Source organism: Heterodontus francisci, chromosome 13 (assembly GCF_036365525.1).
Source record: "Heterodontus francisci isolate sHetFra1 chromosome 13, sHetFra1.hap1, whole genome shotgun sequence".
Lineage (NCBI taxonomy): Eukaryota > Metazoa > Chordata > Chondrichthyes > Heterodontiformes > Heterodontidae > Heterodontus > Heterodontus francisci.
The window spans coordinates 79519689-79546519 of NC_090383.1; the positions used below are offsets into that span (position 1 = coordinate 79519689).

Below are 26831 nucleotides of genomic sequence, written 5' to 3' on the forward strand. Positions count from 1 at the left end.
GTCATTAAAAATTAAGTGCCACATATAAGTTGTCATCTAGAATATTAATTTACCTTTGCTAATCATGTTTTTAACTTCAGGCAAAAAAAAATCACCCACCGTTTGGTAACTCTGGTTCTGTCCATGAGATGTTAAAGGAATTGGACGTGTAAGAATGGACAATAGGAGCAGGAACATTTTCTGGGGTGCTCTCCTCAGTTTTAACAGTACTAGCTTGACTCATTGTACATCCTCCTCCAGTGCATGCCTGAGAGAACAAAATCAATAAATACATTTTCAATCAAATTTTATTTTTTCGTGTTAAATAAAGTAACTGTTTTGTTAGTATGTTGTGAACAATGCTCATATTTTTCTCAAGTAATGAATTTTCTTGTTAATTGTGATGACTATTAGGGTTATTTATTTTATTTAATTAGATACAAATTTTAAATGAAATTTGATGAAAATCATCATGAAAATTCCATGAATGCTGTAAATTTCAAATAAAAACATGAATACAAATCAAGTCTGTCAATATCTTGTTACCTGAATGAAAGGGAGGAAAAATGAGACATAGGGTAAACTGATTAAACCGAAGAACAGAGCAGCTATGATGTGGATTGAGGCAAAGATGCTGGATAGAAACACTGGGAGATTGCATGAGGCATCACATAATAGACAGGATGAAGGGTTCCAAATCAAATGTTCATCTATCTTTCACTTCCAGATGCTGACTGACTCTTGCTGTGCATGTCTAGCGTTTTTGTTTTTTATTTAAGGTACTCCGGTGGAATTAGTCAGTTAGCAGAAAAATTAACTTCTGATTTCTGTTGACCAATTCCTGGTCTGCATGACAACTTTCTGAGTTTGTATATTGTATACACTCTGTATACACATACAACTTTGCAACAGAAAATAATTTTAGCATTCTGCTTAAAAAAGAATGGGGTAGAATTTCTGTGGGAGTTCTCCTGAAAATCTCTTAGAAATCTGACTGTTTCCCTTCAAAGCCTGCTCACATGCATGATTTTCAACCCTCTGCCCTCACCTCCTCATGCGCTCCTATGTCCAGGTCCAACATATCCTAATTATTAGTTTCACCGTAACTTTAGTGGATGATCGGCAGAAACTGGAGAAACTGTGTTAATAGCCATATAAGTAGTTTCCCAAGGTTTCTGCTGATCTCCTGCTAAAGTTATTGTGCGAGAACCTCCAGGAAAATTCCAGGCACGTATACTTTTCAGCACTAACTGCGCACCTCTACTTTTTGTTTAACTGTAAATGTTTTAGCTTCAAAGAATTTGTGGATGCTCTCCAAATCATTGACTGTTTTACTCATCAATCATGGCCAAAAGTAGGTTGAGTGAAAGACAAAAGGGTATACTATAACCACAGCAGATCCAAATATAGTGCGGAAAAATCAAATCATATAGATGTCATTGGCAGCGCCAGAAACATTAATAATAGTCAGGAATAAACAAATATGCTTTCTATTACAAATTGTTCTGTTTTATGAAAACATTTAATGATCTTATTTGTAAAAATAAATAAAATGTTTTAATTTTCATTGTTGCTTTCTGTTCACTTTTATGTTCTTTCATCATTCACTCCCACATCAACAAATCCAAATAAAAATTATGCTTTCTCAATTAACACATACATAAAATAGAGTTGTAATGTTGTGCTTCTTATGGATATTGGAAACTGGATAATCAAGAGTACCTAAATTTTGGTATGGAGATTGAATTAACAAAAAAAGAAAAAATGAAATTATGGGCTGAGTTTTATCAACGCACTGTGCCCAGCGGCGGCGCGCTGGGAAGTCAGCAGCCTTCCGACACAGAAGCGCTGCCGCAGAGCCCCCGCAATATTACGCACGGCAGCTCATTCAAATGGAGTGGGTAGAGCGGCCGCCCCCGATGACGTAGAGAGGGTGGCCGCTATGTGCCCGTCGACGGCATCCGTTGCCACTGCGCAGGCGCCGGCACCATTTTTAAAGGGCTTCTAGCCCCTCAGGAGAAATTTAAATTTTTTAAAATGCCGGTTCTATAAAATTTAAATAAAGATTTGTCCACACCTGCAATCCCCTCTCCCACTCCCCAATGCATAAATAGTTTTTTGACCTATCCCCCCCCCACAAAAATTAGTTATTAGTAACGACCTTTCCCCCCCGAACCTTATTCCCTTTGACCCTAAACCCGTTCACACCATACCCACACCCAATAAAAAAGTTTTTTTCCGCTTCCCCCCCTCCATCCTGATAATTTGATTCCTCCCCCCTCCCCACCAGTGCCTCGCCTCGGAACTCTGTAAGGAGTTTCGAGGGCGCGAGTTGTGGCTGGTGGCCATAAAATCGGCGTGGAATGGCTGGTGGCAGCAGTTAAATTCATTTGAATGCTTATTAACCTCATTTGAATATTTTAATGAAGGTCTCGCCACCAAGCGGCGGGGGTGCCACACCGAGGCCTTACTGCCACCGCTAATATCCGGCCGGGCCTTCTCGGTGTCGTGGGTCGTGGTGGGCCACTCGCGCTAACATTTTACGGGCCTCCCCGCCACGTCCTATGGTGTCGAGGGGCTGGTAAAGTCCAGCCCTATGTATTTAGATATTAAAGTCTGCCTGCTTCGGAGGATGTAGGACATCCCACTGCAATATTTAAAGAAGAGCAGAGAGCTCTCCCAATGTCCTGGCTAGCATTTCTCCCACAACCAATACTATAAAGAACAGATCAACTGACCATTCATCTCATTCGCTATTTGTGAATCATGCTGCGTAAAAATTGGCTGCTGCATTTACCTACATAATAACAATGAATGCACTTCAAAAGAGTTCATTGGATATGAAGTGCTTTGACAAATCCTGATAAGGGAATGTTCTTGAATTCTTTTTTCAAGCAAAAATTCTAGTTAGAATCACTATGGTCAATAATTTGGTCTACAAATTTGAAGTGTGCCACATGTCATATTGGTTAAGCCATCCACCAGTTACCCAGAGCCACATTACATATTAATTATGTAAATAGGGGTTCTAAAACCTATTTATGTCCCTTTGTCAAAGTGGATTGAGACTGAGCTGAAGAGGTGAAAAATCGCGGCAGGTCACATCCCAATGGCTCCAGGGCAAATAATTAACATGGGCAATTTTAACTGCCCAGCGCTTAGTTTCTGTCAGATGAGTAGGGTTAAAATAGCCCCATTACACTTAACCGAAGGACCTCTTCCATCTGCAGATCTGCTTCCAACTAACAGGAAAGCTGCAGCTTCCCCACTAAAGCTCTGGGTTAAAACTGCATAGGGGTATTAATAACATAACAGGACACCAATCTGAATAAATTTTGAGGCTGTCTCCAAGATGTCCAACCACAATGCCCTACGGGATAATATTAGAATTGGTCGGAATCTGAGCGGGTAAATAACCTGATTGTTTTTAACTGGCAAATGCCCAGTGGGTAGGATTAAAATTGATTCAATAGTTCCTGAAATAGCCAAGAAAGGCCTAGTCCAAAAAAACATCTCCACAAACCACCAGGAATTTCTAAATGCAGCACATACAATATCTGTTGCAATGTAGTTTTCATGGGAACAATAATTTTGTTCCATTTCCCCTTTCATCTTCTGGAGGAACTGGTTCATACTTTCACATGCTGACAGCCTCAGTATCACACCTAATGTACTTGACCTCATCCCCACCAATCTGCCTGCCACAGATGCATCTGTCCATGACAGTACTGGTAGAAGTAACCACTTGTGGAGACCAAGTTCCGTCTTCACATTGAGGATACCCTCCATCGTGTTGTGTAGCACTACCAAAGTGCTAAATGGGATAAATTTTGAACAGATCTAGCAGTGCAAAACTGGGCATCCATGAGGCGTTGTGGACCATCAGCAGCAGCAGAATTGTACTCAACCACAATCTGTAACCTCATGGCCCGGAACATCCCCCACTCTACCATTACCATCAAGCCGGGGGATCAACGCTGGTTCAATGATGAGTGCAGGAGGGCATGCCAGGAGCAGCACTAGGCATACCTCAAAATGAGGTATCAACCTGGTGAAACTACAACCCAGAACTACTTGTATGTCAAACAGCGTAAGCAGCATGCGACAGACAGAGCTAAGCAATCCCACAACCAACGGATCAGATCTAAGCTCTGCAGTCCTGCCACATCCAGTCATGAATGGTGGTGGACAAGTAAACAACCAACAGGAGGAGGTGGTGCCATAAATATCCCCCTCAATGATGGGGGAGCCCAGCACATCAGTCCAAAAGATAAGGCTGAAGTATTTGCAACAATCTTCAGCCAGAAGTGCCGAGTGGATGATCCATCTCGGCCTCCTCCTGAAGTCCCCAGCATCACAGACACCAGTCTTCAGCCAATTCAATTCACCACATGATATCAAGAAACGACTGAAGGTACTGGATACTGCAAAGACTATGGGCCCTGACAACATTCCGGCAATAGTACTGAAGACTCCAGAACTTGCCGTGCCCAAGCTGTTCCAGTGCAGCTACAACACTGGCTTCTACCCGGCAATGTGATAGATTGCCCTGGTATGTCCTGTACACAAAAAGCAGGACAAATCCAACCGAGCCAATTACCGCCCCATCAGTTTACTCTCAATCATCAGTAAAGTGATGGAAGGTGTCAGTGACAGTGCTATCAAGCGGCACTTGCTTAGCAATAACCTGCTCAGTGACACTCAGTTTGGGTTCTGCCAGGGCCATTCAGCCCCTGATCTCATTACAGCCTTGGTTCAAACATGGACAAAAAAGCTGAACTCAAGAGGTGAGGTGAGAGTGACTGCCCTTGACATCAAGGCAGCATTTGACCGAATATGGCATCAAGGAGCTAAAGCCTGGCTATCCAACCCGAACCCGACTAGACCCGAATACAAGTGTCAGGTTCGGGTCAGGTTGGGTCGAAATTCCGAGTCCAGCATTTGGGTTCGGGTCGGGTCGGGCTGGACACTGCTTCCGGGATGTCACGGGATCAGGCTTACCTATGATTCCCCACAACTCTAGCTGCAGGAATAGCCTGCTGCCAGAACAGATGAAGAAGATTCCTGTTGGATTGGGTCGGGTGCAAAAAAAAATTAAAGGGCTCAGGCTCTTGTCCGGTTCGGTTTGGCTGTGATTGGGTCGAGCCCGGGTTGGGTTTTAATTTTATGCCGAGCCAGGCTTTACAAAGAACCCTAGCAAAACTGGAGTCAATGGGAATCAGGGGGAAAGCTGTCCCTGGATGGAATTGTACCTAGGGAAAAGAAAGATGGTTGTGGTTGTTGAAGGACAATCATCTGAGCTCCAGGACATCACTGCAGGAGTTCCTCAGGGTAGTGACCTAGGCCCAACCATCTTCAGCTTCTTCATCAATGACCTTCCTTCAATCATAAGGTCAGAAATGGGGATGTTCACTGATGATTCGACAAAGTTCAACATGATTCGCTACTCCTCAGATACTGAAACAGTCCGTGTAGAAATGCAGCAAGATCTGGACAATATCCAGACTTGGGGTGATAAGTAGCCAGTCACATTCGTGCCACACAAGTGCCAGGCAGTCACCAGCTCCAATAAGAGAGAATCTAACCATCTCCCCTCGACATTCAATGGCATTACCATCGCTGAATCCCCCACTATCAACATCCAGGGGGTTACCACTGACCAGAAACTGAACTGGAGTAGCCATATAAATATCGTGGCTACAAGAACAGGTCTGATGGGGAGTAATCCTGCGGAGAGTAACTCACCTCCTGACTCCCCAAAGCCTGTCCACCATCCACAAGGCACAAGTCAGGAGTGTGATGGAATACTCTCCACTTGCTTGGATGCGTGCAGCTCCAACAACACTCAACACTGTAGGGTAGGCAGTGGCGTAGTGGTATTATCACTGGACTAGTAACCCAGAGACCCAGGGTATTTCTCTGGGGACATGGGTTTGAATCCCACCACTGCAGAAGGTGACATTTGAATTTAATTAATAAATCTGGAATTAAAAGCTAGTCTAATGATGGCCATGAAACCATTGTTGATTGTTGTAAAAACCTATCTGGTTCACTAATGTCCTTTAGGGAAGGAAATCTGCTGTCCTTACCTGGTCTGACCTACATGTGACTCCAGACCCACAGCAATGTGGTTAACTCTTACATGCCCTCTGAAATGGCCTAGCAAGCCACTCAGTTGTACCTAACCGCTACGAAGTCAATAAAAAGGAATGAAACCGGACGGACCATCCGGCATTGACCTAGGCACCGGAAACGACAACGGCAAACCCAGCCCTGTTGACCCTGCAAAGTCCTCCTTATGAACATCTGGGAGCTTGTGCCAAAGTTGGGAGAGCTGTCCCACAGACTAGTCAAGCAACAGCCTGACATAGTCATACTCACAGAATCATACCTTACAGACAATGTCCCAGACACTGCCATCACCATCCCCGGGTATGTCCTGTCCCACCAGCAGGACAGACCCACCAGAGGTGGTGGCACAGTGGTATACAGTAGGGAGGGAGTTGCCCTGGGAGTCCTCAACATTGACTCCGGACCCCATGAAGTCTTATGGAATCAGGTCAAACATGGGCAAGGTAACCTCCTACTGATTACCACCTACCGCCCTCCCTCAGCTGATGACTCAGTACTCCTCCATGTTGAACAGCACTTGGAGGAAGCACTGAGGGTGGCAAGGGCACAAAATGTACTCTGGGTGGGGGACTTCAATGTTCATCACCATGAGTGGCTTGGTAGCACCACTACTGACCGAGCTGGCCGAGTCCTAAAGGACATAGCTGCTAGACTGGGTCTGTGGCAGGTGGCGAGGGAACCAACACGAGGGAAAAACATACTTGACCTCGTCCTCACCAATCTGACTGCCGCAGATGCTTCTGTCCATGACAGTATTGGTAGGAGTGACCACCGCACAGTCCTTGTGGAGACGAAGTCCCGCCTTCACATTGAGGATACCGTGCATTGTGTTGTGTGGCACTATCACCGTGCTAAATGGGATAGATTTCGAACAGATCTAGCAATGCAAAACTCGGCATCCATGAGGCACTGTGGGCCATCAGCAGCAGCAGAATTGTACTCAACTACAATCTGAAACCTCATGGCCCGGCATAACCCCCACTCTACCATTACCATCAAGCCAGGAGACCAACCCTGGTTCAATGAAGAGTGCAGGAGAGCATGCCAGGAGGAGCACCAGGCATACTTCAAAATGAGGTGTCAACCAGGTGAGGCTACAACACAGGACTATCTGCATGCCAAACTGCGTAAGCAGCATGTAATAGACAGAGCTAAGCGATCCCATAACCAATGGATCAGATCTAAGCTCTGCAGTCCTGCCACATCCAGTCGTGAATGGTGGTGGACAATTAAACAACTAACTGGAGGAGGTGGCTCCACAAATATCCCCATCCTCAATGATGGGGGAGCCCAGCACATCAGTGCGAAAGATAAGGCTGAAGCATTTGCAACAATCTTCAGCCAGAAGTGCCGAGTTGATGATCCATCTCAGCCTCCTCCTGAAGTCCCCAGCATCACAGATGCCAGACTTCAGCCAATTCGATTCACTCCACGTGATATCAAGAAACGACTGAAGGTACTGGATACTGCAAAAGCTATGTGCCCTGACAATATTCCGGCAATAGTACTGAAGACCTGTGCTCCAGAACTTGCTGTGCCAGAACAGCTACAACACTGGCATCTACCCTGCAATGTAGAAAATTGCCCAGGTATGTCCTGTACAAAAAAAGCAGGACAAGTCCAACCTGGCCAATTACCGCCCCATCAGCCTACTCTCAATCATCAGTAAAGTGATGGAAGGTGTCATCAACAGTGCCATCAGGCGGCACTTGCTTAGCAATAACCTGCTCAGTGATGCTCAGTTTGGGTTCCAACAGGACCACTCAGTTCCTGACCTCATTACAGCCTTGGTTCAAACATGGACAAAAGAGCTGAACTTGAGAGGTGAGGTGAGAGTGACTGCCCTTGACATCAAGGCAGCATTTGACCGAGAATGGCATCAAGGAGCCCTAGCAAAACTGAGGTCAATGGGAATCAGTGGGAAAACCCTCCGCTGGCTGGAGTCATACCTAGCAAAAAGGAAGATGGTTGTGGTTGTTGGAGGTCAATCATCTGAGCTCCAGGACATCACTGCAGGAGTTCCTCAGGGTCGTGTCCTCGGCCCAACCATCTTCAGCTGCTTCATCAATGACCTACCTTCAATCATAAGGTCAGAAGTGGGGATGTTCGCTGATGATTGCACAATGTTCAGCACCATTCATGACTCCTCAGATACTGAAGCAGTCCGTGTAGAAATGCAGCATGACCTGGACAATATCCAGGCTTGGGCGGATCAGTGGCAAGTAACATTCACACCAGACAAGTGCCAGGCAATGACCATCTCCAACAAAAGAAAATCTAACCATCTCCCTTTGACATTCAACGGCATTACCATCGCTGAATCCCCCACTATCAACACCCTAGGGGCCACCATTAACCAGAAACTGAACTGGAGTAGCCATATAAATACCGTGGCTATAAGAGCAGGTCAGAGGCTGGGAATCCTGAGGCGAGTAACTCACCTCCTGACTCCCCAAAGCCTGTCCACCATCTACAAGGCACAAGTCAGGAATGTGATGGAATACTCCCCACTTGCCTGGATGGGTGCAGCTCCAACAACACTCAAGAAGCTCGACACCATCCAGGACAAAGCAGCCTGCTTGATTGGCACCCCATCTCCAAACATTCACTCCCTCCACCACCGACGCACAGTGACAGCAGTGTGTACCATCTACAAGATGCACTGCAGCAATGCACCAAGGCTACTCAGGCAGCAACTTCCAAACCCACGACCTCTACCATCTAGAAGGACAAGGGCAGCAGATGTGTGGGAACACCACCACCTGCAAGATCCGCCCCAAGCCACACACCATCCTGACTTGGAACTATATCACCGTTCCTTCACTGTCATTGGGTCAAAATCCTGGAACTCCCTTCCTAATAGCACTATGGGTGTACCTACCCCAGATGGACTGCAGCGGTTTAAGAAGGCAGCTCACCACCACCTTCTCAAGGGTAATTAGGGATGGGCAATAAATGCTGGCATGGCCAGCCATGCCCAGATCCCATGAAATGAATAAAAAATGTGACCATTATTAATTTATCAACCTACATCGTGAAATTCAGCAGGCTATTGTAAGTTGGTGATCATCACAGTTAAGTTTAAACCTGCCTTCCCATGATGCTCACACTTACTTTCAAAATAGTGCCATGTAATCTTTTATGTCCACTTAAGAGGGCAGATGAGTTTAATGTCTCATCTGAAAAACAGTAGCCCTGATATTTAGAGGGAGGACAGGGAGGGAGTGGTGTAGTGACTGGGAAACCTGGAAATGTGGGTTTCACAGAGGATGTTGTTACTCCATTTCCCAGCTGGGAGACAGCCCGATTGAGTGGGAGTCAGGTCATTGGGGCTAAAGAGGAATTTGTATCTTTTGCACCAAAGTGAATCTCTTCTTATTTCAAATCCAACCGTGGGCTCATGCCTCACTATCTCTGTCACATGCTCCAACTCTACAACTCCCCAAAATCTCTGCGCTACCCTAATTTGCGCCTCTTACACTTTCACAGTTTTAATCACTCCACCATTGGCAGGCGTGCCTTGAGCAGCCGAGGCCCTGAGGTCTAGAATTCTTTTCCTAAGCCTCTCTATTCTTGAAGACACTCCTTAAATCCTATCTCCACTTGTCCTAATATATCCTTCTGTGTCTTGGTGTCAAATTTTGTTTGATAATATTACTTTACAATGTTAAAGGTGTTGTATAAATACAAGTTGTTATTCTTGTTACTTATATTTTTAAAGAGCTTATCAATAAGCTTGAAGAACATCAACCCATAGCTTTTAAGATAACAAGAAGTGGAATTATCAACTTTGAATTTAAATAAGTTCAAAAGAGGTATGAAATAAATATTCTATGTAATACTCTTTCGTTTCATGTACCAGTCTACTTTTATAGTATACAGCACAGTGGAACCTTCACTATATGCATAATGGAGGTCCTGTACTTATCTGGTGGAGAACAGAAATGGGCAGATAAATGGTCCTGTTGTCTGTTGTACCCAGGTACAGGAATAATGACAATGTTAACAACAAAAAAATTATATTTCCTGGGCCGAAGGCTTGATTTATGTCAGACAGGAGGTGATTAGTGTTACTGGTCTATGCAGTGAGGTGACATTTTGTGCAAAGCTTTGATCTGTAAAAATTTCATTATTTTCTACATTGCATTCTATTTTTTGAATATTACAAATGGTTTATCCATCAGTTATGATAAACAAAAAGGCAAGTTACTTTGGTGAATAAACTAATCATATTATACATTACTCATCACGAGATTCATTGAGAATCAATTTCACTGGGATTGTCAAACACCAATTATGTTTTAAAAGGAAACTGAGCATGACATTACACACTTATTTTAATACATATATCGATTCTGAAGTAATTTATTTCACATTGCTAAAATATCTTAACTTGGAACCTCAGAAATTATGTACTGCGGTTCAATTAACCACACCGAATTGAGGGATATTTTGTCGAATATATATAAAGTGAGCCAGAGATAATTTAATGCAATCAAGTCAAAGCATGTATCCTTTACTCGAAACAAAAATTTTCTCCAGCACAACAAATAGTCATAGCTGTATGTAGTATAAATTTTAAATACTTAGATTAAACAAAGCCACAAGATTCTGCACCCTTTAAAATTCTATTTGTCGTCTGTATATATATATATATATATATATAGGTATGACTGAGGCGGGAGGAGTGCACTGTTATTTTAGTTCCACTTCTCCACAGGTCACAACATATATTTACATTTTCCCACTCACCGAAATGTTCAGTCATATACTCTATTTTTCCCAGAATAAAATACATTAACCAGGTTTCTTTAATGAACAACAACATTATTAGCTGATTATAAAACAAGTCTTAACCAATAATGAAGTAAAGCATAAGCACAGATTGAAATTTTAAAGTTCCCTTTTTACCTTAGCCCCTCACACTCACACGCACATATGATAATTAACCAGAAAAATAAAAGGGATGTTTGTTTAGAGCTCTGTTACAGACAAAAAAGAACACTTGGGCTGAATACTTGCTCATTTTTGAAGAAAACAGCAGATGAGATATGTTGTGTTCCAAAACTGACATACAGTCTGGTCTCCGAGTACACATAGATGGGTCACTGGGATCTTTTAGAACAGTTCTTCTCAGGCGATGTTGACAATTAATTTAGCAGGCTTTTCTTCAAAGACCGGAGGCGAGATGAGTTCTTACAGTGGACTTCTCAGGCTCTTTTAGAGAGGTGCTGGAAAGCTGAGCTGGGTTGTGCTCTTCTCTCCTTCCTTGGAAATTCTCTTCTTCTGAAGGCTTTTTAAAGAGATTGAACAGGCTGGGCTGAGCTGGAGGTTCTGTCTTTCAGTTTTTAAAAAAAACTCCAAATCCTTTTAAACAGTTCATTCCCAACTCCAAACAATTCAAAAGTGCAACCAGAAACAGAAAGTTAACCTTCTGACCTGTCACTTCTCTGCATACATCTTCCCCCAGTTACCAGGGTTTTTGTTCTATTATTAACTTGAATCATGTGACAACTAGGAAATATTGTTGCCAAATAAGTCCCTTCAGTGTCCTCCTGATGACCCTCTTGGAATAAAACTGGTCCAACATTTCTTCAGTTTGGCTATGAATTCCACAAAAAATATTTTTCACAAAAAAACAGAAGCACTTTCATTAAAGATTCCACTCCCTTTAAAATATTATTTGTCCTCTGTATATATCACATTATGCATATTACATTAATATACATTACCTTCTTTTTTTGAATATTACAAATGATTTGTCCATCAGTTACGATAAACAAAAAGGCAAGTTGCTTTGGTGAATAAACTAATCATATTATACATTACTCATCACAAGATTCATTGAGAATCAATTTCACTGGGATTGTCAAACACCAATTATGTTTTAAAAGGAAACTGAGCATGGCATTATACACTTATTTTTAATACATATATTGATTCTGAAGTAATTTATTTCACATTGCTAAAATATCTTAACTTGGAACCTCAGAAATTATGCACTGCAGTTCAATTAATCACAGTAAATTGAGGGATATTTGTCTAATATATACAAACTGAGCCAGAGATAATTTAATGCAATCAAGTCAAAGCATGTATCCTTTACTTGCAATAAAAAATTTCTCCAACACAGCAAATAGTCATAGCAGTGTGTAGTATAAATTTTAAATAATTGGACCAAAGCTGCAAGATTTTACTTCCTTTAAAATTCCACTTGTCGCCTGTATGTATATATTTAATATATACATATATATATTTTCTTTTCCTCTTTAGAATCAATGAGAATCTATGTTTAGTTCCATAAATATCTGTTTTGACACAGTGACATATGTATTTTCCACAAGAAGATGGATGTTAAATCCCTTATCCTTCAAATTGTTTTCCATTTACCACAGGGAAACCAGGAAAACCACTGATAGAATTCCCAATCTTAATGATTAACTGACTTGAATTAAGTGCCTGTCATTCTTCCTTTTCACAAAACCTTGAAGAAATGCCCATTTTTCTCTAATATTAATGAACCATTAATGAAATTGTGAGATTGCACAGCTTTAAAATGTGCAATTTCACTGGTGGCAATAAAAACATCCTTTGATATCTGTAAGCAGCTAAGGAGCCACTTTACTGGTATAAATGTCAAAAAGTTTACCAATCCAGTCATGCAGTGAGTGATGCTTACTGAAAATGGCCCAATGCCAATGCAGAAATCTCTGATTTCATGATTAGGCCTCACAATAGCTGGTAAGCTCTGTAATGGAATGACATGGATGTTTTTGTTGGGTCTTCATCCAGGAATGCACTGAACAAAACAACTTTATTACTTAAGCTTCTTTCTTCATGTTATGCCGAGCTGCTTCAAGAGCTTTCCATTAACATTCGACAGGGGCTGTTGTCACTTTTCCACATTTTACCTTCAACTGTACCTTAACTCATTGCCTTCAATATATGGACTTCATTGAAAGTCTCACATTGCATGTCATTTCTTGTTTCAAGCTTCTCAATGTGGATGTTCTGATTGTTGCCATCAAGGCTCTGGGTGTCCGAATGGAGAGGACTTGTCTCCAAACAATTAGGACTAGAATGTAGAGAAGTATTTCACAGGCCTTCAAAAATTTGATTGGTACCATTCAGTCTGTTTTCTCACTGACAGTGCCCAGTACTCGTGCCAAGGTATGCACTTCCATGTTGCTTTTCAGGATAGTACAGCATGTGTGCTCTCTTCTCAACCCCATCAAAAAATGCTGCAGATGTGAAAGAAAAAAGACAGGGACAGGCTGTCTTTGCAGCAACACAAGAGGCTCACAAGGCTCATCTCAGACCCCAAGATACCTGGAAGAATTCAGCATCCAGCCACCTAACACACTTTTGCAACTTAGGGAGCATTTAGGAGAAGCAACTGCTTAGTTTTGACAGTAAATAATGGCATATAAAGGAAGTATGATGAAACTAGTAAAGTGGTATGAAGGCTGGTTTTCATTAAAATTATTGATAGCACTGAAATTATTGCTTGTTCTGACATTATTTTTGGTATGGAATATAAATGTCTGTGTATTAGTGCATCATTCTGACATGAAGGGCCAGATATGGACAAGACTGTTATAAGAATGTGCAGAAATATATTAGCTGGCAAGATGTTGACCTCTGCATCTTCTTCATAGTGCTTCTATTCATCTGCCTGCCCCCCTATTCTTTAAGCTCCAGACTGATCCAGGAACCAGAAACATAACTTCACAATTCTAGTAATCTGCTTTCGGACAACGCTGGTGGTATCATCAATTTTGTTGTAGCTCAACTGGTATCCACGGATAACATCTGTGTATCTTGAACCACAGTCATAGCGGATAGTTTTGATCTCCTAGAATCCCTCAGACATTTGTCTCTCTGGTCAAAATTAACTGTCTTTAAATCAATGTATTGTGGCAGCTTCCAGGAATAGCCAAAGAGATACTTTGATGTTAGAGAAAAAGTTATGGCAGGATGCCAGAATGGACACATATATTTGTCCCTTGCACTTTGTTTAAGTCCATGTCAAACCAGAGGCTGGGTAGTGGGCGAGAAGGATTATCACTGACCACCTAGCTCATGACTCAGGTGCCCAACCAATGCATACATGGGCAGCATGCATATAATGAGAGCCATGATGCCACATGGAATGTCACTGAGCACACCATTGGGGTGTTTAAGCAATGCTTCTGCTGCCTGGAATACTCTGGAGGAGTCCTGCAGTACTCGCCAGCGCGTGTGTCATTATTTGCTATGGTCTGCTACATTCTGCACAACCTCACCATCATAAGGGCACAGCCCTGGACACCAGCTATTTAATTAGCAGCTGAGGAGGAAGAATTGGAGGCAGAAGAGGAGGAGGCCTTTGCCCGTACTAGTGCTACCCCAGTGGCTGCAGCATGGGCAGTGGAAGGCTGCTAACTTTTAGTGGGGGAGACTGCAATTGGTCTTGTAGGATGATCATGAGCAGCTCTGGGCCAAGAAGGCCCAGCTTTGGAGTGCAGTACCTCAGCATTGACAGCAATAATTTGGGCTGGCTGGCTGGCAGGCAACAGCAAGGGCACTGGCAGAGCGAAAGTGGTGGAGGACGAATGCTGTCATCTTGAGGATGGACAGTAGATTTTTGCTCCAGGAGCCACTGCAACTCCCCAGAAAGGTACCTCAGCAATCCTAGTAATCTATTGGAGGTCAGATTGCTGGACTGCTGTGAGACCCTGCAAGCTCCTTTGAACACTGGTATCCATAGCCATGATGCCAACAGTCTGAGCCTGCATGGCAGCAAGCTGTGCCTGCCTGTCAACAAGCTGAGATTGCGTGACTTCAGCCTGAGCTTCCACTGCAGCAATCAGACGTTGGGTTGCTTCTGCTTGTGCTGCAATGGAAGCTCAGACACTGGCCATCAAATGTTGCATGATGATTGGGCCTGCAAGTGTTCTTATGGAGTTGGCCATCACTTCCATGCTAGAAAGGTTGGGCTCCAAGTTCTGTGCAAAGCTCTGTGCCAAGTTGGTGCTGGACTCCTCCATGTTCTTTGAGCCAAGTTGGTGCCGGAATCCTCCACGGTCTTTGAGCCAAGTTGGTGCCGGAATCCTCCATGGTCTTTGAGCCAAGTTGGTGCCGGAGTCCTCCATGGTCTTTCAGCCAAGTTGGTGCTGGAATCCTCCATGGTCTTTGAACCAAGTTGGTGCTGGACTCCTCCATGCTCCTTGACAGTGACTGTTTGGCTTTCTGGCAAGTCTGCCAATGCAGCAAGCATTTCATTGTGTATAACCACCAGCCTTTTTCCTGTACATCGCCCGTTGAAGTTCTCATCTGAGTACTGTGCAGCAGAACTCATGTGTGACCTCAACTTCTGGGGAGCAGGCACCTGCTTGACCCTGGTTGCAGGGTCCGTTGACTCACTATATACAAATACTACTTCTATGCCACCATCTAAAAGACGCACAGTGCCAGTATCCAAGCTGGTGACTGCAAGTGTGAGATTGTGTGATGGGGTTTCATCATCATCAGCCTCTTTTTCTTCTTGCCTATCATGCTCCTGCACCACTTGGGTATCTGAAAGGAGAAAGGCACAAGGGTAAGGGGGTGTGGGGAGAGGGCAAGGTGCATGTCTACACTATCTGAAGCTTATAAATCTGAAGAGGTTGTGGGATGAGGGAGAATTGGGATGTGAAAAGGAGGATTACATATGAACTTACCATCGCCTTCAATGTTTTTAGTTCTACTGCCAGCCCTGACCTAAGCCATTGTCACTCCAACGATGGCAAACACCACCTCCTCCACTGGGGTTAGGACATGCAGCTGTGCCTGTTTTCGCCCACCCAACCCCTGCTGGTTAGGTGTTCCTGCCTTCTGTTGTGTGCCATCTTGTCCTTCAAGAGAGTGGGAAGTATATCAGTGCAATCTGTTTGGGTGATGTGGTTGACATGGTTAAATAGTTGCCAGTGTGTGCAAGGTGTGAGATCCAGCTACGAGGCTTGCAGCAGTGCTAAGTGTGTTAGAGTGCGGTGAAGCTATGAATGTTAGATATGAGTCATGATTGATAGAGATTACTGGTAGATGAGAGGCAAGGATGTGGTGCATTGAGGAATGTATGTGGTTTTTGGTGCAGTTGGTGGAATGTAGCATTTGAGGATGCAAAACATTAGCTTTGACCATTCGTGTGAGGTCATTGAACTTCTTTCTGCACTGCATCCAGGTCCTCTGGCTACACTCCAGGCACTGATCACGATGGCTATCTGCTCCTATTGTCGTGTCACAGTTTGTCGGGATGGCTATCTGCTCCTATTTTCGTGTCACAGTTTGTCGGGAATGCTTCCTGGTCCCTTGTGGATAAAGGACTTCTCCCCTCCTGTTCACCTCCAGTGCTATGTTGAATAACCTTGCAGCTTGCTCTCTGCCAATTTGCGCCATTCCTTTGTCTTTCCTAGGTCCAAATCTCTCCGACAATGAATTCCAGCACCTGTTCAAGCCAAAATACACTCTCCTTTAAGAGTTGCAGGCTTACTTTAAGTAGCACAGGCTAGCTAGAACATGTGCCAGCTTCTCAAGACACTGCACCCCACTACAGAGGCGGGGAGCCACTCAATAAATCACTTAGCATTGGTTGCATACTGTAATTACGTAAATGAGCAAGCAGTGTGACGTTTGCATGCTGCCTGCATCACAATGAAAGGACAAGGGTTCATTGGGCATCGCGATCCCTGCACCCATTTTTAGGCCTTATCCAATTATTCTCCATTGGTCTGCACATTTTGATTTGGGGTTACAGAGTGTGGATACCATTCACGTCCTGTGCTGGCTCAGCAACCAGGCCTCTCTGTGTTCCTCCTTCTCAACCTCTTCATTTTGCTCCAGGTAACATAAATACAGGGGTATTCCCAAAGTAAATACCATAATTGAGAGTGCTGAATGTCTAAGTGAAGAAAAATGAAGAGGTAGGCAGAAAACTAAACATTCTAGCAGCAATGAGTACAATACAGAAAAATAAGGAAAATGGTTCAGGGCGGCTCAGTGGCGCAGTGGTTAGCACCGCAGCCTCACAGCTCCAGCGACCCGGGTTCAATTCTGGGTACTGCCTGTGTGGAGTTTGCATGTTCTCCCTGTGTCTGCGTGGGTTTCCTCCGGGTGCTCCAGTTTCCACGTGCCAAAGACGTGCAGGTTGGTAGGTAAATTGGCCATTATAAATTGCCACTAGTATAGGTAGGTGGTAGGGAAATATAGGGACAGGTTGATAGGGACAGGGGATGTTTGGTAGGAATATGGGATTAGTGTAGGATTAGAATAAATGGGTGGTAGATGGTCGGCACAGACTCGGTGGGCCGAATGGCCTGTTTCAGTGCTGTATCTCTAAACTAAACTAAACATATTAAAGAAACCTGGTCAGTGTCTTCTATTCTGGGAAATAAAACTTTTACAGCACTTTTATCAATATTTGGTATAGCCCTTTAAATTCATTTCCACCTGCGTGTCATTATCTACGAACATTTGACATAAGTTTTATACTGGCATTCTTATATGGGGTGGGAATGAGGCAATGAAATTGCAAAATCCAACATCTGATATTACAGTGCACTTTGCAAGGCATTTCCCTACACTTATCCATACTACTTCTTGTCGCTGTTATCATTTCATGGGGAAAATTGCAACGGATGTTCTCTGTCTGATTTTACACAAATTCCTTTTCTCAAACCAATGATAATAGTGCAGAAAACCTTGGCCCTAGCATCTATTGAGAGCAGCAGAATTAATTTTCATCACTGCATCACTCTAGAACATGTACTCAAAGGAGAATAAGACTTAATGGGCTGGATTTTGGGGTGGTTGGGGGACGTTATCTGACGCATCATTCCCCCTCTGAAACTGACCACAACTTCTGGATGTTGAGCATGTGCAGATAAGAATGGAAATTCTGAAGTTGCTGCCTGTTACCCAGGGTTCCAACACTGGCTACGCCATGGACACCATCTCCCCAACCCTGAGCCAGCAATCATGAAATCAGTGAGAATTTCAACTTCCCGCCCCCCACCCCCACATTGCCATTTGAAACCCCGTAAAAAAATTACACCTTGTTCAATCAGGTTTATCGGGGTTTTCAAGGTGTTGTGATTAATGATATATGTGGAGCAACAGAACTGGACCTGAAAAAATTACGTTATAATTGTGGAGTGTTTTTAAATGATTAATTAGAAGATGTTTTAAGCTAAATTTTTAAAATAATTTTTAAAAAGAAAATTTTTTTCAGAATATTTTAACTTTTCTTTCAACCCATGTATATGTTCCAATTTGCTCCATGTAAACATTTTTAGACGTGATTTTATTTTCCAGCTTTTTGTTTCCTGTTCATGTGTTTGAAAATCCTTTACTGTGATTGGCTGCATGGACAGCCTGATGACATCACTCCAGTTCCATGCAGGGAATTCCCCAGTAGAGAATGCTGCAATTAGTTGCAGTGTCACTGCACAGTGATAAAGGTGTAATTCTCGCCAGAGAGATTGATAGATTTCCCAGGAAGACTTAGTTCATGGTCGGCAGTGAGTGCCCTTGCTTCACTGTTAATAGAATTCTGGCCCCTTAAGTTGAAGTGCTGCACACTAAGGCCATGGAAGGTCATCAACCTGAAATGTTGGGCTGAATTACCGCAGGCTTTGGGATCCCGACGTCGGGCTGAATAGCAGGTCCCTTGTCCACTCTTGCCTGCAGTGGGAACAGTTCGGTGATTTTACTGCAGGCTGCCTGCAGACCACTGTCCAATTAAGGGCAGCAGACGAGCTCCCGATGTAACTTGGAAGCCTCAGCAGCCCCTCAGAAGAGGTGGTCGCTGCTGAGGCAGGCAGGAGACCTTGAGGGTACCTAAACATGGAGGGATCACTGGGGCTGCCTACGTGCCCATAGCCCCCTCTTTGGGCCATGGAGCCTCTGGCTGCCGCAGGGAAGCCACCTCCAAGAAGTTGGCAGCCAGCCTTCACGGTGGGGGAGCCATCCCTCCAGCGGCAAAATGTCGGCAGTACTGTAAAATGGCCCGTAATTGGGCCCTTAATTATGCAAATCACCTGCCTGCCTCCCAATGGCAGGACAGCGAGGCTGGGCAGGACAGCGAGGCTGAGCAGTCCCTATAGGGCTCCCGGCTATTTTACTGGTCCCCCTGCCTCTGTTCCTGCCATCTGGAGGCCAGTAAAATTCAGCCCAAAGCTCTGTTTCTCTCTCCACAGCTGCTGCCGGACCTGCTGAATATATTCAACATTTTCTGTTTTTATTTCTGATTTCCAGCATTTGTAATATTTTGCTTCCAGTGCTGTGACTGCTTAATATGGTCCTGGTACTCTACCAGCCTATATAGAATCAGGGTGAAATTGCCTCTATGCCCATATGAATCAGGAATAAATCCACCAGTTTGCTCATACGGGGCTCAATTTTGTTCAGAGGGACATGTCTCAATGTCGGGATCGGGATCAGGTGCAGCTTCCAATGGGGCAATGAGTGGCCGACTGCACGGTAGCTGGCCAATTAAGAGTTGGGAGGCGCAGGGGCCGGCCAGTGAGAGAACGGAGGCGGGAGCAGAGGCGGAGAAGGTAGTATCAGGTGATTCCCAGCAGGTGCTGGTGCCATATATCAAGGGTAGCCAGCCCTGCATTCACTACTGCATTTATCTTTGGTAGGCTCTGGTGAAGGAAGGCAGGATAAACTACCATGGCTGAAGGAAGATCCCATGTGCCCCACGGTTCAGCGATGCCTCCCTCTAGATTCTCCTCCAGACTACAAGTGAAAGACAGGCGGGCCTCTTCCCAAAGAACAGGAGGAGGAGACCAGCCTGTCCGACCAAGCAAGCCTGAACGGAGATAGCGGAGGAGGTCAGCAGCCGTCCTGGATCCAGTGCTGGAAGCAGGTCAATGACCTGATCTGGTCTACTAAGGTAAATGCTCCCTATGCTTTCAACCTTTTGAGCATGGCATGTGGCAGAGTGAGAGGGAGCGCTTGGTGGAGAGGGAGTGACCACCCAGCCGTAGGTGATAGGGTGAGGCAGCAGGAAATGCTGCCTGAGGCATGGCTGCATTTTGGTGTGAGGTGCTTGTCTGTCATTGCATTCCCCCAAAAGTCCCTCAAGAGTGGTTGCATGCAGGAGGCATTCATGTACCCCCATCATGGGCCCCTGGACTACCACCAGCATAGCTGTTGTGCATGTCTCTGGTGGTAGAACAATCAAGAATCCACCAGTTTGCTCATACGGGGCTCAATTTTGTTCAGAGGGACATGTCCCAATGTCGGGATCGGGATCAGGTGCGGCTTCCAATGGGGCAATGAGTGGCCGGCTGCACGGTAGCTGGCCAATTAAGTGTTGGGAGGCGCAGGGGCCAGCCAGTGAGAGAACGGAGGCGGGAGGCATTTTTCCTCTTTGTGTTTGCAGGAGGACACAGCACACAACAGAAAGGAACGGACCAGGACTGGTGATGGTGGTGCCTTACTTTCACTTACTGTGTCCACTGGAAAAGATGGCAATGGAAGTGGTAGGGCAGCAAGGCGGCCACTCCATAGTGGATGGCGAGACCGGGACCCCACCCAAGAGAGTGAATGAGGATATCCTGGGGCACATGGGTGCATGTGGCACAAACGAGCCATGGTGCTCATGTGTCCACCGCTGGCAACGTAGAGCTCCACAGTAGGGGTGGTTGGAATAACATGATGGGAAACCCATAACGCTTCAGTCTATCTGTTCTCTCATGCAGGTCATGCTTATCAACAAGAACAAAGAGCTGGAGAGACTGGGAGACAGCTGGCACGCCTCTGAGGAGGAGGAGGGAGCCTCAGAGCGTGCACCGTCACATCATTCCCCCTCACCCTCCACCAACACAGATACCATCACATTGGTGGATATCCGTTCACATTTAGATTTGGGCACACAACCTGGTGAACACATCACAGATGCTTGTAAGCAGCTGATGGAAGCTATGACAGCCGAGGCCACTGACAGTCAGCAGACTGGTGGAGGCCAGGGCGATGCTGAGCCCCAGGGTGATGACTTGCCTCTAGAGTCACTGGCAACATGGGAAGTGCTGCAGCTGCAGTGAGAAGTAAGACAACATCTGGCAGAGATGCCAGAGGCTATATGTGCCCAGGCATGGATGATGGAGGAATCCATCCAGGCCTTGAGTGCTGCCGTGTCTCTGACTGGTGCACGCATGGTTTCCTCCATGAAGAGACTGGTTACCCTCATGGAGCCTGATCCAGCAGACTACTCAGTGGCTGTGCGCAGACCTGTATATCCTTGGCTTGTCCATGAGCTTAATGCAGCAATAGTGAGGCGAGAGGGCCACAAGGCACCAGGAGTCTTCACCAGGTCTTCGTCCCTCTCAGGTCAGTCGGGAGGTACAAGTCTGCTTTGCAAGGGAGGAGGAGATGCTGCCTCCCGCATCTGGGGGGCTCCTCTAAAGGTGCTCCCAGTATGGACAGGAGCTCCTCAGCCCCTCTGCCAGTGATGCCTGCGCTTCCTTCATCCCTGACGACAAAGGAGGATCCTGCACCTGAGCAGGCCCGCAGTATGCCGGAGCCCTGCAGGCCTCAGGCAGCCAAAGGACAACAGCCAAGGTCAGCAGCCTGTCTCCACTTCAGCTGACAGCGCAGGGGATGCACAATGTAGGAGCACCCAGTAAAGAGTTAAGAAGTGCACCTAGATGCACTTAGGGGTTCACAGGTTAATGCACATTCCAAATGGATAGGATTGCGTTTGGTGTCACACAGAATAAAGAAATGATGTTATCTCACTGCACCTCCTTCCTATTGTTGATGCTCTTTGGGATTTCATTTAAACCCTGCCTCTTCCAAGGAGCTGGAAGCGAGGGACCAAGCTATTCGCCCTCAACATTTCAGTCTTACCACTGTGCAATGTGCACCTGGGTACTGGAGTGTAGAAGGAAGGAGGTGACAACAGGACTGCTTAAAGGTAAGGCTTTAATGATATGGTTTTTGAAGGTAGTAAGGGTCTTAAGAAATGTGAATATATAAGGGCGTCTCGAGCCTCCCTTGCACATCTAATGGTGCCGTTCCCAGTGTCCCTTGGGTCCTTCATCTGCCACTGCCTTGGCAGCATTCTCCTCCACATCTTCATCGTTGGAGGAGACATCACACTCCACAATATCCTCTCTGACCAATGCTTCCCCCCTCTGTAGTGCCCAGCAGACCATCATGATATGTGAGACACTCGCTGCGGCATAATTAAGAGCTCTACCAGATTGATCAAGGCACCTGAATCTCATCTTCAGGAGACCAATGGCCTGCTTGATGTTGTTCCCTAGCAGGTGTTGTACCTTTACTCTGCATCCACGTGTGGGTTCCTCACAGGCGTCAGTAGCCATGTCCTCAGTGGGTAGCCCTTGTCCCCGATAATCCATCCCTGAAGGCACATGCGGAATGGAAAAGCTCTGGCACCTGGGACTGCCTTCATATGTAGCAGTTGTGGCTGCTTCCTGGGAACCTTGCACACAACTGCAGGATGCACTTGCGGTAGTTGTAGAACACTTGTACATTGAGCGAGTGGAAGTCCTTCCTGTTGATGAAGGCTGCTGGCTGGTTTGTGGGAGCCTTGATGGCCACATGCATGCAGTCGATGACAACCTGCACCATGGGGAATCCAGCGATGGTGCCGAACCCTATAACCCTCTCAGCTTGATTGTTCGAATTGGTGTGGAGAGACATATAGTTTAGTTTAGAAATACAGCACTGAAACAGGCCCTTCTGCCCACCGAGTCTGTGCCGACCACCAACCACCCATTTATACTAATCCTACACTAATTGCATATTCCTAACACATCCCCACCTGTCCCTATATTTCCCTACCACCTACGTATACTAGGGGCAATTTATAATGGCCAATTAACCTATCAACCTGCAAGTCTTTGGCATGTGGGAGGAAACCGGAGCACCCGGAGGAAACCCACGCAGACACAGGGAGAACTTGCAAACTCCACACAGGCAGTACCCAGAATTGAACCCGGGTCGCTGGAGCTGTGAGGCTGCGGTGCTAACCACTGCGCCACTGTGCTGCCACTGAGTCGATGGCTCTCCTGAAAAGGGCATTGGTGACCTCCTTAATGCACTGATGCACCATAGACTGTGAGATCCCACACATATTTCCAGTTGATCCCTGGACTGATCCAGTGGCGTAGAAGTTCAGTGTCAGGGCGACCTTCAGAGACACTGGCATTGGGTGTCCAATGCCTCCCATGGGGCTCAGCTCATCCTGCATCATGGCACACAGGTCAATCACGGCCTCCATGGCAAGGCAGAGTCTTCAGAGACACTGCCTCTCAAACATCTGCAGGTAGCTGAGCCTCGGCTGGTTGACCCTCTCTGGAAGGTAGCTTCTTTGGCAACCAGGAAGCTGTTAATGTTCCCCTGTGTATTCTTCTCTGGCGTCCAAACCCCGCAGCTTGCCCTCCTGTGGGCCCCGATGTTGCTGGCGTGCCCCTGCCAGTGTCTGCACTTCGCTCCCTCTCTGATGCTTCTCCTTCTCAACGGGGGCCTAAAAGCAAGGGTGAATAAGGCCCATGACAGGGTGCCACTCCCTGAGTGCAATGCCTTCACAGCAAAGGTTGCCCCCTTTCCTTCACTTGTCACCTCTGATGAGATGGCACTGCCCCAATGGCACCCTGGTATGGCTCCCCCGCAGAGCTAGAACCTCTGCCCCCACTCTTGGCAACGTTTCCCGATGCCCTCCATCCATCCTGCCACACGATGCTGCCTCACCCGATGACTTCCCAGTGAAGCCAGCACTGAGTTCTTACCTCTTTGTTTCCTCCTTTAACCAGGTGAGTCTCTGAAGCTCCGTGGTTCCCGTGCGCCATTTGTTAAATGAGACCCAATGAATAAAATTGCTGTTCATTGAACTTTTAAGTATCTTAATTTCCTGTGTGAAGTCCGCCCTCCATGTTAGCCACCGACCGTAAAATAAGGCAGAAATATCAAGACATCAGACTTCTAGTCTTCTGTCCCAATTTTATGTACCCCACCACCACCCCCGTCTCCAATTACCTCTTAAAATTCTGCCCATGGCATCAGTATTTTCAAGTTCTTTGTGCACTACCTGTTCTACATTGTGCTCATCTATTATCACAAGATAATTACAGGTGAGAAAAAACATTTTAATTTCACCCATCTTGAAAGTTCCTAAAACCACTGCCCATCAACACTCACCTCCACCATTTACAGCATCAAATTGGTACATGCAAATGTTTCTTTTAAATAAAAAAACAATGGAGATTAAAACACTATTATTTGCCACTTGGAAATTCCTTCCCACAGTATATTCATTATCCTGTCATGGCATCTCCAACCCCAGGTTGCTCTGTTGTTTTTTTGATAAGTAAGTTGGAGTGACAGCCTTTTTGGTTGACTATGAACTGCATTGGTGATTTAATCATTCTGTCTTCTTAGATTTATCTTTCAACTTATGATATAATTCATCCAGTTTTAAATTGAAGCAGATTGGAAGGCACTGGCTGCAACTCTCTGTCCTGCTGATGATGCATATTTTGAAATCATGAATAATGACAAATTAGAAATTTCCAGCAAATTTCCAGAGTGTTTGAGTGTCAAAACACAAAGTTAAAAATAACTCTTGATCCAATAATTTGAAAAACCTGGCATTGCTAGAGAAATCTTTTCTCTAACTTACTAAATCAATATAAACACAACTCATGCTGGCAATTGGGGAAAATAGCTAAAATAAACCAAGTAAAAGGTATGAAACATGGTGAGAAACATGTGGTGCAAACAAAAGAATTGTGAAAAGGAAAATATAATCTAGTTATTTCCCCTGTGAGACTCTTGATTTGATTATGGTATATGAAAATTACTGAATGGAAAAGAACTATATATGATTTTATATATTTGAACTGGATAATGGAATTTCCTCCTTTTGACTTTGTAACAGCTCTCCTACTATACAAACATAGGAACAATGATGGACAGGAAATGGCCTTCTGGTCAATACAGCCTGTCCCTCAAAATTGTAATACTTCCTATATCACGATATGTACACCCTCTGCCTCAGCCAAAACCACGTGAACTCCTGGCAGGGGTGAAAACCAGACAAAAATCCAGGACAACTAGAGGAAATAAATCTGGAAAATTCATCTATGACCTCACGAGGCGAACAAAATTCTACACAGTACTTAACTTTTGTAGGAGACGACCTTCGCTCCAGCCAGAAACAGGTCTAGTTCTCACTTGAAGAAATTCAATGATTCGCCGCCCTCCACAGCCGGCAGCCTGTTCCAGCAGTCAGTTATACCCTTGGAAAAACAAACATCTCCTGACATCTAACCTAGATCTGTTCTTGTCCAACTTAAAATTGTGGCCCCAGGTCCTCCCTCAAATGTATTCCCTTCTTCAAACCTTGATCAGATTATCCCTAAGTCTAGGCTTCTCTAAAGTATAGAGTCAACGACAACAACTTGTATTTTTCTCACATATGATCATACGAATTAGGAGCAGGAGTAGGTCACTCGGCCCCTCGAGCCTGCTCCACCGTTCAATAAGATCATGGCTGATCCGATTGTAACCTCAACTCCACATTCCTGCCTACCCCCAATAACCTTTCACCCCTTGCTTATCAAGATCTATCTACCTCTGCCTTAAAAATATTCAAAGACTCTGCTTCCGCTGCTTTTTGAGGAAGAAAGTTCCAAAGACACATGACCCTCTGAGAGAAAAAAATTCTCCTCATCCTTGTCTTAAATGGGCAACCCCTTGTTTTTAAACAGTGACCCCTAGTTTTCGATTCTCCCAGAAGAGGAAACATCCTTTCCACCTCCAACCTGTCAAGACCCCTCAGAATCTTATATATTTCATTCAAGTCACCTCTTACTCTTCAAAACTCCAGCGGATACAAGCCTAGTCTGTCCAACCTTTCCTCATAAGGCAGCCTGCCCATTCCAGGTATTCATCTAGTAAACCTTCTCTGAACTGCTTCCAACACATTTACATCCTTCCTTAATTAAGGAGACCAATACTGTACAAAGTACTCCAGATGTGGTCTCACCAATGCCATGTATAGCTGAAGCATAACCTCCCTACTTTTGTATTCATTTCCCCTCACAATAAATGATAACATTCTATTAGCTTTCCTAATTATTTGCTATACCTGCATACCAACATTTTGCGATTCGTACACTAGGACACCCAGATCCCTCTGCATCTCAGAGCTCTGCAAACTCTCACCATTTAGATAATATGCTTCGTTTTTATTCTTCCTGCCAAAATGGACAATTTCACATTTTCCCACATTATACTCCATTTTCCAAATCTTTGCCCACTCACTTTTAACCTATCTATATCCCTTTGTAGTCTATTTATGTCCTCTTTACAACTTACTTTCCTACCTATTTTTGTGTCATCAGCAAACTTAGCAACCATAACTTCAGTCCCTTCATCCAATCCATTTATATAAATTGTAAAAAGTTGAGGCCCAGCACTGATCCCTGTAGCACACCACTCGTTACATCTTGCCAACCAGAAAATGGCCCATTTATGCCGACGCTCTATTTCTTGTTAGATAGCCAATCTTCTAACCATGCCAAAATGTTAGCCCTTATACCATGAGTTTTTATTTTCCGCAATAACCTTTGATGTGGCACCTAATCAAATGCCTTCTGGAAATCTAAGTACAGTACATCCACCAGTTCCCCTTTATCCACAGCACATGTTACTTCTTCAAAGAACTC

At 44.9% G+C, this 26831-nt stretch overlaps 1 protein-coding gene across 1 annotated transcript in view; it reads right to left on the minus strand.

Annotated features, from left to right (window-relative positions):
• Positions 1 to 26831, minus strand: part of ush2a (Usher syndrome 2A (autosomal recessive, mild)) — a 1262450-nt gene that overhangs the window by 600017 nt on the left and 635602 nt on the right. Inside the window, exon 36 of the mRNA XM_068045693.1 lies at positions 100 to 247. Within this exon, the coding sequence (XP_067901794.1) occupies positions 100 to 247 (148 nt within the window). The remainder of the gene's footprint in view (positions 1 to 99; positions 248 to 26831) is intronic.